This window comes from Pristiophorus japonicus, chromosome 20, assembly GCF_044704955.1.
Source record: "Pristiophorus japonicus isolate sPriJap1 chromosome 20, sPriJap1.hap1, whole genome shotgun sequence".
In the NCBI taxonomy this organism is placed as follows: domain Eukaryota; kingdom Metazoa; phylum Chordata; class Chondrichthyes; family Pristiophoridae; genus Pristiophorus; species Pristiophorus japonicus.
Window position 1 is genome coordinate 16,149,648 of NC_091996.1, and position 13,225 is coordinate 16,162,872.

Genomic DNA, 13,225 nt, shown 5'->3' on the forward strand with positions numbered 1-13,225 from the left:
TACTCCTACTGTCCATAGATTGCTGTGTGGGCTGGCCTGTGCTGCCCCTGGGCCCTTGCCACCCTTGCCACTCCTGGGCCCCAATCATGACCGAGATAGACAGTTATTATCACATGAACTGGCAAGAGTTACACTGAGGGCTGAATTTTACTGATTCTATTCTCAAGGTACAGAACTTCAAGGCAATGAGATGTCACTGGTATAAATGAATGGAAAAGCTTTTAGTGAGAACCTTGATTGTCTGGCATATATAAAACCCAGGGGTGAGAGATGCTGCTATTTTTCCAATTCAGTCTCAAAAACTGCGGTCATGACCCAAGAATAATATTTCTTGTTCAATTAGTAATGTGGACATATCTGGGTTCAATCGTACGATAATGACAAGTACAGCTGTAAAGCTTTGTCTCAAATCCTGAGCAATTTGGCAACTCGTACAGCTATAATGATGTTGCTGATTTAACATTGCCTCTGGGCTCAGAAGCTACAGATATAGAACTCTTGAAGTTTGGTCCAGTTGTAACGCCAACTCTCACTTGTCAAGAGAGTGTCACCAGAGCTCCACACATCAACACCCATTGTTCTTTTCACAGACACGGGTCCCATTTTACAGAAAGTTAAAAAAAATCTCTTCTGAAAGAACTAACTTGGAATCCAATTCCATGAGTGCCAGTTGCCATGTCATATCTTGCCGGTTTTCCCATTCTTCATGTGTAAGCCTACGCAGCAAGTCTTGGCGAGCTATTCAATAATAGGATCTGCTCTTGCCCACAAACACACACGCTTCAACCTCACTGGAGAAAGCACTTTGGCGGACTTTTCCGTGCTGTTTTCTGAACCTGGCTGACTGAAACGGTGGAACACTTATCGCCATGCAGATAAGCTTTGAGAGTGTCTGAAAACAGACTTGCATTTATATCGCGCCTTTCATGACTCAGGATGTCGCAAAGCACTATACAGTCAATGAAGTGTATGCACTGTTGTAGGAAACACAGCAACTAATTTGCACACAACATCATCCCATAAGCAGCAATGAAAGAATGACCAGATAATCTATTTTAATAGTGTTGGCTAAGATCAGCCATGATCATTGAATGGCGGAGCATGCTCGAGGGGCCAAATGGCCTACTCCTGCTCCTATTTACGTTCATATAAATACTGGCCAGGACACCCGAGATAACTCCCCTGCTCTTCTTTGTAACAGTGCCATGGAATCTTTTATGTCCACCCAAGAGGACAGCCGAGACCTCGGTTTAACGTTTCATCCAAAAGACGGAAGCTCCTACAGTGTAGCACTCCCTCAGCACTGCACTAGAGGGACAACCTAGATTTTTGTGCTCAAGACTCAAATAAGACTACGACCTTCGATCTCAGAAGTGAGTGTGCTACCACTAAGCCATGGTAGTGGGTAAAATGATGGAATCAATTATTAAGGATGTCATAGCAGCGCATTTGGAAAGAGGTGACATGATAGGTCCAAGTCAGCATGGATTTGTGAAAGGGAAATCATGCTTGACAAATCTTCTGGAATTTTTTGAGGATGTTTCCAGTAGAGTGGACAAGGGAGAACCAGTTGATGTGGTGTATTTGGACTTTCAGAAGGCTTTCGACAAGGTCCCACACAAGAGATTAATGTGCAAAGTTAAAGCACATGGGATTGGGGGTAGTGTGCTGACGTGGACTGAGAACTGGTTGTCAGACAGGAAGCAAAGAGTAGGAGTAAATGGGGACTTTTCAGAATGGCAGGCAGTGACTAGTGGGGTACCGCAAGGTTCTGTGCTGGGGCCCTAGCTGTTTACATTGTACATTAATGATTTAGACGAGGGGATTAAATGTAGTATCTCCAAATTTGCGGATTACACTAAGTTGGGTGGCAGTGTGAGCTGTGAGGAGGATGCTATGAGGCTGCAGAGTGACTTGGATAGGTTAGGTGAGTGGGCAAATGCATGGCAGATGAAGTATAATGTGGATAACTGTGAGGTTATCCACTTTGGTGGTAAAAACAGACACGGGCTATTATCTGAATGGTGACAGATTAGGAAAAGGGGAGGTGCAACGATCCCTGGGTGTCATGGTACATCAGTCATTGAAGGTTGGCATGCAGGTACAGCAGGCGGTTAAGAAAGCAAATGCATGTTGGCCTTCATAGCGAGGGGATTGGAGTATAGGGGCAGGGAGGTGTTACTGCAGTTGTACAGGGCCTTGGTGAGGCCACACCTGGAATATTGTGTACAGTTTTGGTCTCCTTACTTGAGGAAGGACATTCTTGCTATTGAGTGAGTGCAGCGAAGGTTCACCAGACTGATTGCCGGGATGGCGGGACTGACATATCAAGAAAGACTGGATCAACTGGGCTTGTATTCACTGGAGTTCAGAAGAATGAGAGGGGATCTCATAGAAACGTTTAAAATTCTGACGGGTTTAGACAGGTTAGATGCAGGAAGAATGTTCCCAATATTGGGGGAAGTCCAGAACCAGGGATCACAGTCTAAGGATAAGGGGTAAGCCATTTAGGACCGAGATGAGGAGAAACTTCTTCACCCAGAGAGTGGTGAACCTGTGGAATTCTCTACCACAGAAAGTTGTTGAGGCCAATTCACTAAATATATTCAAAAAGGAGTTAGATATAATCCTTACTACTAGGGGGATCAAGGGGTATGGTGAGAAAGCAGGAATGGGGTACTGAAGTTGCATGTTCAGCCATGAACTCATTGAATGGCAGTGCAGGCTCGATGGGCCGAATGGCCGAATGGCCTACTCCTGCACCTATTTCTATGTTTCTAACACCTGGTAACAGTATGGCTTTGATGGGTGCATTCACCAAACTGGATCAGAATATGCACTGCCCGTGTCTTTCAGGCACAGAGTAAATACAGCCAGGAGCGTGCACGATGTTGTAAACTGAATGAATCCAGTCTCTCAAAGCCACCAAATCCAAAGGACAGATGAAGGTGTCAGCTCGCAATTACAATCCAGTCAAAATGCATTTACATTTGTGCAGGACCAACACTTGAAAGTGGTCTTGTTTCCAATCACTAAAAATTCTAAATAGCCTTGGGGACCATGTAACATATTTGAGAGACTGGTTTTTATCAAAAATAACACTTTTCCAAACGTGCAGCAGTGAGAAGGTTTCTGGATCAATACAGTATTCTTCAAGAGCTCAAACAGGGAATCCGTTACTGAATAATGCTCATTATGTCATGCTTTAGAAACTGAGAACCCACAGACCACCTTGTTTCGGGCCTTGGGAATGTCAGTGCATCGGTATCAGGCGATTGGGACGTGCAACTTCAGACACTGCAGAACGTGCTTCAGCCACAAGGGAGAAACACCACTTTTGTAGCTTATCGAAAGTGTCTCGGGACAGAAACCACTTACTGCGGACTTAGAATTTCTGGACGGATCTCTGAAAATAGTCTGCAGATCTGAGCATGTTGTAGCAATTGGATCTTCAATAATGCACAAAAAATAAATCTTTCTACCGGTAGCCTATCTGATAATGTATCAACTAATCAGCAATTATTCAATAACTAAATTGCATTACATTTTTCTTCAGCAAACCTGAACAGTATTCAGATAATTGAAAACACATTTTCCACAGAAATATGCAATGCTCAAAATACTGTTACCGATGACTAATGATCTTTTATGGGAAGATAAATTCATTAGCGTGAGTGGTTGAAAGTGGCAATATTTCATTCTATTCCCACACATTTTCACCGCATGAGCCGAGTCAGACATGGCACTTTAACCACTTCAGAAAATCACTGTGCACTCTGCAGAATAATGGGTCATTTCCGGAATAAAATCAGAATGTAAGTGCTACAGCAAGCAGTGGAGTAAAGAGCAATGTGCTTTATACAATTTATACATAACCACAAAAGTTAGCACACTATCACTGTATACTAATTATGGTAAGGTGCAGCGCCACAAACTGTAGTCCACAGCTGTTGAATCCAATGTGGCACTATACAAGCAAATAGCAGCACGCTATCGCTGCATACTGAATGTGTTGCTCAATACAATCACAATCCAGAACCACATCGCTGCTGTACACAGAGAGGAGCACTGCACATAGCAGCACAAGATTTATACAGATAAGGAAAGCCATTAAGATCCGAAAGATTGCTCACTGCAGCATCCAATCATATCAAACGATTCTGCCAGGGTTTTTGCTTCCATTGCTCTATCGTACATTGGTTACTCTTTTTGTGAGGAACTTCCTGGTACGAGCCCAAAATCTGCCTCCTACTCGTGAACCTGTGTCCTTCCTGGTCTTCCTCTTTCAATATACAGCTGGTTCCCAGCTTCATGGGCACTTCAAATTCAATCAGCAATGGGCATAATGAGCCAATGCTGTGCTTGTTCGACACACCCAAACGGAGCAATTACCAACTGGTACAGTAATTGACTGGCGTTAGTCATGTATCTCACTATGGTCAGCAGCACACTAACCAGCACTGCATTCCCATTGTAAACCATCACATGTCTTTCACTATTTGAGTAAATAAGCCACAAAACTAAACAAGAGTAAAATACAAATAGAAGCCAAACCCTGTAAAAGTTCTCCAAGTACACAAACTGGAACAGAGTTGCTTAGGATTAGCTCTGACCGAGATGGTGTGCACTTTATCATCACTCATACATGGTTTCTCAATAAAATAATATCTTAGAACAATCACACAATAAATGAATTGTTTTAAATACCCATGTTCTCCACCATAACAGAAAAAAGGAAGAAAAAGCTATGAAGTTTAATAGGCCTGTCCTTTTTTTTTAAATAATAGACAAATGCTAATCTCATCATCTCCCTCAATCCCACCACAGTTGCAGATTCCCTTCTATTTTAAAATAAAAATGCATTCTACATTTCTGTTCACCACTGTTGCCATGCCCAGGCCAGATTTGGCTACTAAAGATTGCAGAGAATTAATCGCCTCCATTTTGTTGGATCTGAGACAACTCAATAAGGGTAGCTTGATGCAATCAGGCCATTTGACCCAAGGGTTAGCAAAAGGCATCCATCACCCTTGGAAGGTTTACATTCAATCAATAGGTACAAAGAACATTGCCAATAAATCTAATTTACATAATTCCAGGTGGTGAAGACTGGGATAAATTTGAGTCAACAGCAATTTTTTTTGTTTTCTGAAATATTGAGCTCATCCAAGTGAGTTCGTGTTGGGGAATGGAACCCTCCTCCAATTTCTATCCCTCCACCCACCTTAAAAAGCTCCTGAAACCTGTTTATCCTCTTTCGTCCCCTGCTTGGGATTTATGTTGAGCTCTCGGGTGCTTTTTGTACATTGTTATAGAAATATAAGCTTTTTAAAAACATGTCATCAGTAGTCTAGACTACCTTTCCTCTAAGTAAATGAAGGGTGAGCAGGGTGGGGGGGGGTAAAGAGAATAGGAATACAAGACTTATGAACACAAAGGATTTGATAAAAATGAATTTTCTTGAAATATTGACAAAATAATGCTTGTACTGTTTGACTCAGTATGGAATGGATACTTCAATAACATTAATGCCTCCTAAATCTCCAGTGTGGAACCTATTGAGTTCTACCCTAAAAACTATTAAATTCAAATGATCTTTCCTCGAGTGCATCAACAGCCCACAAAATATCTCTGGCCTATATGAACAGCAAATAAATCCATGAGCTCACTGGCTTAACTAGAAACTATATTATTTTACCATTATTCATTCTCAGATGTAAGTGTCCATCTGTAGTTACCCTCGAGAAGGTGGTGGAGGGCTTTCTTCTTGAGCCACTGCAGTCAGTGTGGTGAAGGTGCTCCCATATTGCTGTTGGCGAAGAAGTTCCAGGAATTTGGCCCAACGACAACAAAGGAATGACAATATAGGCTCAAGTCAGGATGGTGTGTGATTTGAGAGGTGAGGGTGTTCCTATGCATTTGCTGCCCTTGTCCTTCAAGGTGGTCGAGGTCATGGGTACTGCCATAGAGTCTTGATGAGTTGCTGCAGTGTATCCTACAGACAGTACACACTGCAGCCACAATACGTTAGTGGTGAGCAGGTGGATGGTTAGGATAGTGGATGAGGTATTAATCTATCCTTTAAGAGTTCCATAATACCTGCAGAATTGTTAAACATAGAAACATAGAAAAATAGGTGCAGTAGGCCATTCGGCCCTTCGAGCCTGCACCGCCATTCAATAGGATCATGTCTGATCATTCCTTAGGTACCCCTTTCTTGCTTTCTCTCCATACCCCTTGATCCCCTTAACCATAAGAGCCATATCTAACTCCCTGTTGAATATATCCAGTGAACTGGCATCAACAACTCTCTGCGGCAGGGAATTCCATAGGTTAACAACTCTCTGAGTGAAGAAGTTTCTCCTCATCTGTCTTAAATGGCCTACCCCTTATCCAACATCGGGAACATTCTTCCCGCATCTAACCTGTCCAGTCCCGTCAGAATCTTATACGTTTCTATGAGATCTCCTCTCATCCTTCTAAACTCCAGTGAATAAAGGCCCAGTTGATCCAGTCTCTCATCATATGATAGCCCAGCCATCCCTGGAATCAGTCTGGAGAACCTTCGCTGCACTCCCTCAATAGCAAGAACGTCCTTTCTCAGACTAGGAGACCAAAATTGAACACAATATTCCATGTGAGGCCTCACTAAGGCCCTGTACAACTGCAGTAAGACCTCCCTGCTTCTATATTCAAATCCCCAAGCTATGAAGGCCAACATACCATTTGCCTTCTTCACCGCCTGCTGTACCTGCATGCCCACTTTCAGTCTCGTTGCACCTCCCCTTTTCCAAGTCTGCTGCCATTCAGATAATATTCTGCCTTCGTGTTTTTGCCCCCAAAATGGATAACCTCACATTTATCCACATTATACTGCATCTGCCATGCATTTGCCCACTCACCTAACCTGTCCCAAGTCACCTTGCAGCCTCTTAGCGTCCTCCTCACAGCTCACACCGCCACCCAGTTTAGTGTCATCTGCAAACTTGGAGATATTACACTCTATTCCTTCATCCAAATCGTTGAGCACTCAAAACCAGGCTCTCCTTAGTCCACCCGGATCTCAATGATCACGTAGAAACCCGGCAATACAGGCATAATGTGTGCCATGATTGCGTGGCGGCCTCTCATGACATTGAAGTCAATGATCTGGTGTTTGTTCTAAATTACGGTCACAGTCCCAAGTGGATTGCTGGCACTGTCTTAGCCAAGGAGGGGAATAGAGTGTTTGTTGTGAAATTGTTGAAAGCTGCGATTCACAGACTATCAAGAACAGTTTGAAGACCACCCTACCATCTATGATCCACCAACACACAACCAACCAGCAATTGATCACGCTGTCAACCACGAAAATGAACCTACCTTGCCCGACAGCCCAGCCGAGCAGCGATGATCCGACCAACTCACCTATGCCAGGATGTCAACTCAGGCGATCGACCCGGGAATGCAGAATGCCAGATCGCTTCAACCTGTAAATAACTTGAACTCAAGACTTTTGGGGGGGGGGGGGGGGGGGGAAGTGATGTCATGTATGTGAACCGCACCTGTGTGTAAGACTTGCCACTAGAGGGCACACCTGTGGGACACCCATGGGTCACCTGTGTACCCTGGTGCAAGCAGGTATAAAAGGCAGTCCACTGCGCTGCTGCCTCACTTTGGAGTTATATTAAAGCGACCAAGATCACAATGGTTTGAGCTTACAACACAGTCTCAGAGTTATTCTGAACATAACAGATACTTATTCTCAGCATTGAGGATCAGTACTATAGTTGTGCGAGTGGATAGTGTACTGCCCATTAGTTAGATGTACAAATATTTTTGAAATTTTATTTTATATAAAGCTCCACATTTAACTGCTTAAATATATTTTTCCTGCAATAGCTGCATTGTGAACTTGACTCTAAAAAGACTCATTTAAAAATCTGATCACAACGTGCAGTTCACAACTATCAAAAGTGTCAGCACATTGCTTGAAGTGTTGCAGCCATGATATCAATACTGAATAGACACAATGGGGCAGAATTTGCTGGAGTGGGGCATCTCGCGTAGTGCCCCGTTTATTAATTTTATTCCTTACCCATTAGCTCAAAAAAAAAATTTGCACTGCAAATTGCTGAAAGTGAGAGTTAATAACAGCACGGCGAGGTCCACAGGGCATCCGGAACCTTCAGTGAATGAGGGGAGCACACCATTTCCTTAACTAATTGGATTTAAAGATAGAGAACGAAACAGTCAAATTAGAGAGAGAAAAAAAGATTGGATTAAGAGAGTTTTTTTTAAAAAGACAGAAAGGAAAAGTAACTACTTTAAAAAAAAATGTAAACGTTGAGGAACAATTTACTCCCTGCAGGAATGAGACTCCAGTTTCAAGTGTTCCCTTTCTGGGCCGGAGAGGTTGAGCAGCACTGCAGGAACATAAATCTAGTCATTAAAAAGTTCCTTTCGTCGTTGAGTACCTGCCCTAACTTTCAGCACGAGTTTAATTAGTTTTAACAGTGGAAATGCAGCAGTTCCTTGAAACCCACGGGGAAGTTGACGGCGAGATCCTGCTTTCGCAGGGTTAACGGTGGAGCGGCACAAATCGTCCAGCGGTTTGTGGAGATACACAACTCACGGCATATCTATTCCTCACCACAAATTGCTGGGTTATTTACACACCAATAATGGCATGCACATTAAACCCGCCATTATTTATCCAGCAAATTCTGGGCCGAGCGCCGCGAGAGCCGTTCTCAATATACTGTTCCAATTCTGTGTGTATGTTTTGCTTCCAGCCAGCTTGAAAACAATGACCGTCAATGCATTCATCATTGACTTATGACAACATTTGCAAAAGAGAATGAACTATTCTAATGTTATTAATACATGGTTGTAAATGAATAATCACAATTGATTACTAGAAAATACATAGTAAAAGACAGTGTTGGGAATGGAATATGTTCCATTTGTTGTCAACATCAAGGCCTTCCATATCATTCATACCACAGATTAGATAAAGACTAAGCTCCATCTACACTGACCAGATAATGTGCCTTAACCCCAAATTCATAAGGGCAGTCTCCTCTGTACCAGTGTGATATTTGCATTTCCATCATCATCATTATAGGCAGTCCCTCGGAATTGAGGAAGACTTGCTTCCACTCCCAAAGTGAGTCCTTTGATGGCTGAACTGTCATGTATCCTACATAGTTACTGCTTGTACTATTGCAAGGTGTGCCACCCGAGGGCATTACAGTGGGAGACTTGTAGGTTACTGGTACAGGTGTGCCAGGCCTAGTTTCAAAGGCAGGCCACCAGGTGTGATCCTCACTCTGGAGTTACCAATAAAGGACGAAGATCACTACAGTTCAAGTACAACACATTGCCTCGTAGAGTCATTATCAGAGCATCAAAAGACATAACAATTGGCGACAAGATTACGGACCTTCACGCGAAAATGGCTACCCTTGGTACGTTGCAGCAGTTCACCGATGGTGATGATTGGGACACCTTTGCGGAGAGGCTCGACCATTTCTTCACAGCAAACAACCTTGCAAGCAACAATCCGGCCACACTGGCTGATAAGCGCAGAGCTATCCTGCTAACCAGTTGTGGGCCCACTGCGTATGGCCTCGTCAGGGACTTGCTGGCACCAGCGAAGACATCGACCAGACATATGAGGAGCTTGTAACGCTGATCCAAGAACAACTCAAGCCCAAAGAGAGCAACCTCACAGACAGACACCGGTTTTACACCCACCGACGGCCCGAAGGCCAGGAAATTGCGAAATATGCTGCAGACCTCAGGAGACTGGCGGCACCGTATGATTTCGGCGACCACCTCACCGAAGCGCTGCCGGATATCTTTATCATTGGAATCGGCCATGAGGGCCTTCTTCATAAGCTACTGTCTGTGGATACCACAGTCACACTGCAGAAGGCCATCTCCATGAGCCAGGCATTCATGACCTCGACTTGCGGCTCTCGGCAGATGACTCATCCTCAGGACTCAAACCCGGCAAGTACTGTGCACAGAATGGCGCCTTTTAGAAGCTGGACTGTAGAACATGAACCTTCTCAGGGAAGAAAGAACTGCCCCCCCCCCCCCCCCCCGAGTCCCTTAACTCAGAGTCCACCGAGGTGGGCTAACCGAGTAGCTCCATGCTGGCGTTGCGGAGGGAATCACAGAGCTCACCCAGTGCCGCTTTAAAGACTGTGTGTGTAAAGGCTGCAGCACAAAGGGCCACCACCAGCGAATGTGTAAAAGAAATAGGACTCACTGTGTTGAAGAAGAGCCTGCAGATGGCCATGAATCCAGCGCGGATTATGAAATGATAGTCAGAGAGGCAGCTCAGCCTCACGATGTGGCATATTTGGCATGTTTACCTGCACCACCGAGTGTTCCCCGTTGAGGATGGAAGTCAAGATAAATGGCATTCCAGTCTTCATGGAAGTGGACATGGGGGCGAGCCAGTCAGTAATGAATCAAGAAGCCTTTGAGAGGCTATGGGACAATCAAACTGAACGACCCAAGTTGATCCCGGTTCAGGCAAAGCTGCGCACCTACAATGATGAACTTATTCCAGTCGTTGGTAGTGCGGATGTAAAGATACTCCATGATGGCGCAGTGCACAAGTTACCTCTGGATTGTTGCAGGTGATGGACGAACTCTACTCGGAAGAAGGTGGATGGAGAAGATCCATTAGAGTTGGGAAGATTTCATCCCTCCAGTGATCGACATCCTCCACACTCAGAGGCAAAGCAAGCCCTCACCTGAGGGTGGACCCGGCACCAGAGAACAGACCAGCACAGCACCCGGGGCACAGACCGTCCAGCAGGACTCCGGAGGAAGAAAATCGGATCCAAAGGCGACTTCCCAGCTTCGGTGGCAGAAGCCGGGGAGAAGAGGATCACCGCAGTCGACATCGTGGATGGTGGAAAAATGGCACCCAAACCACGAGGTGATGCGCTGAAGAAAAAGATGGCGGCGGCCAGACCACGAGGTGCAGCGCTCATGGAGCAACACGTGGCACCAAAATGAGAAGAGATTTGGGGTAAAGATAGCAAGGCTCTCTTAAAGGAGGCCTGCAACCCACCACACGTAAAGGGACAGTTCCACATTCTCAATCAATGTAAGAACAACTGTGATTTAGATGTAAAATGTGTAATTGATGATCAGAGTTGTGTACATGCAATAAGCAAAGAAAAGTCGCGCAATCATGATCGGAGCTACAGGTTATTTACGATGAGTAATGAAACATTGTGCGATGTAGGATTTCAACTGCATAGTCAATGCAGCAGGCAGACATTACCATCGGGCGCACACAGGTCCAGTGAGCTACCCAATATAGCAGCCTGCGTCCCTGAGACCACAGTTATGCACCATGGAATGTGGCCACAAGCAGCCAATACATACAAGCTGCAGAGCAAGCGATTTCAGGAGGGTAACGGCACCAGTATCGATACCCTGCCCCTGATCGGCTCCACCTCTCTGGCACCCGATGGCACCAACCGCCACGAGCATGAAAGAGCAAACCACGCTAAGGCGCAGCCCCCAGACCTTATCGCCACCAAGGCCACAACCGGGAACGAAGGGTCACCCGCAACGGTTCTCCCAAATGGGACCGGGACCAGCCAGGATCCCAAATCAAATAACGCCCAAGCAAGTGAGTCAGCAGTTCCCTGTTCACTGCCAGACGACTGCTCCTCAGGTAGCAACAGCGACCAGGGACGCAAGGAAAGGACAGGGAGGTCACAGGCATCTGTGAACCTGCCCGACGCAAGGAGCAACGGCAAAGGCCCCGAGAGCAGGCAACTCGAGCCAACCGGGTTTCTACTGCCAGCACTGGGCACCGCGCCACCACCAGACGACCTGGATACCATCCAGCAGTTCTGGTACTCGTTTGTCCTCACACACCGGTGCTGACACCAATGTTGATTCCAAATATATATCAAGCATGTACCTCACCAGTCAAATGTACTGTACCACAAATGTAACGATGTAAATGCAAATTTTTTTTGGGGGGGTTTGAATGTATATGAATGTAATGAGCCACCGGCATAATCTATATTGGGGGGGGGGGGGCAGGGGGAAGAGAGAGAATGGAGCGGTCATGGACGCACAAACAGAAACCCCCAGCATCTCTACTGCCAACGAAACACCACCTACTCACCCAAGAGTCAGACTGAATACTGTGAGCTCAAAGTAAAGTGTGACCGTAGTCTTTTATTGCAGGTCTCCAGAGTGCCTCTCCAATCTGAGGCCTCCTTAAATACCTGTGATCCCAAGAGATTATGAGATCCCTTGGGACTCCAGGGATGAGCCCTCTGGTGGCTGTACAGAGTACATACAAGTTTACATATATAACAGAAACGACCCTCCAAGGGTCAATCAGATAGAGCTAAGCCCAGTCAATGCATGAAGGCGATTTGCACTAAAGGCTTGGGGGGTAGAGTGATGTCATGTATCCTACATGGTTACTGCTTATACTATTACAAGGTGTGCCACCAGAGGAAACCGCAGTGGGAGACTTGTAGGTCACCGGTACAGGTGTGCCTGGCCTAGTATAAAAGGCAGGCCACCAGGTGTGATCCTCACTCTGGAGTTATCAATAAAGGACTACGGTCACTAGAGTTCAAGTACAACACATTGCCTCGTGGAGTCATTATCAGAGCATCTAAAGACAGAACATGAACAGGCCAATGGGAGTGCCACAGACCGTATCACAGGTGGGACAGACATTCGTCGGGGGAAGAGTGGGACTGATTTGGCGCATGCTCCTTCCGCTGCCTACGCCTGACCTCTTCACGCTCGTGGCGTTGAGATTCGAAGAGTTCAACGCCCTCCCGGATGCACTTTCTCCACCTGGGGCGGTCTTCGGCCAGGGACTCCCAGATGTCAGTGGTGATGTCGCACTTTACCAGGGAGGCTTTGAGGGTGTCCTTGTAACGTTTCCACTGCCCACCTTTGGCTCATTTGCCGTGAAGGAGCTCCACATAGTGCAATTGCTTAGGGAGCCTCGTGTCTGGCATGCGAACTATGTGGCCTGCCCAGCGAAGCTGATCGAGTGTGGTCAGTGCTTCAAAGCTGGGGATGTTGGCCTGGGCGAGGACATTGATGTTGGTGCGCCTATCCTCCCAGGGGATTTGCAGGATCTTGCGGAGACATCGTTGGTGATATATCTCCAGCGACTTGGTGTCTTCTGTACATCGTCCATGCCTCTGATCCATACAGGAGGGGGGTGTAT

The 13,225-nt window shown here is 45.8% G+C and overlaps 1 protein-coding gene across 1 annotated transcript in view; it reads right to left on the reverse strand.

Annotated features, from left to right (window-relative positions):
• Window positions 1-13,225, reverse strand: part of LOC139233179 (neuronal calcium sensor 1-like) — a 146,683-nt gene that overhangs the window by 20,513 nt on the left and 112,945 nt on the right. Inside the window, exon 3 of the mRNA XM_070863795.1 lies at window positions 3,333-3,357. Within this exon, the coding sequence (XP_070719896.1) occupies window positions 3,333-3,357 (25 nt within the window). The remainder of the gene's footprint in view (window positions 1-3,332; window positions 3,358-13,225) is intronic.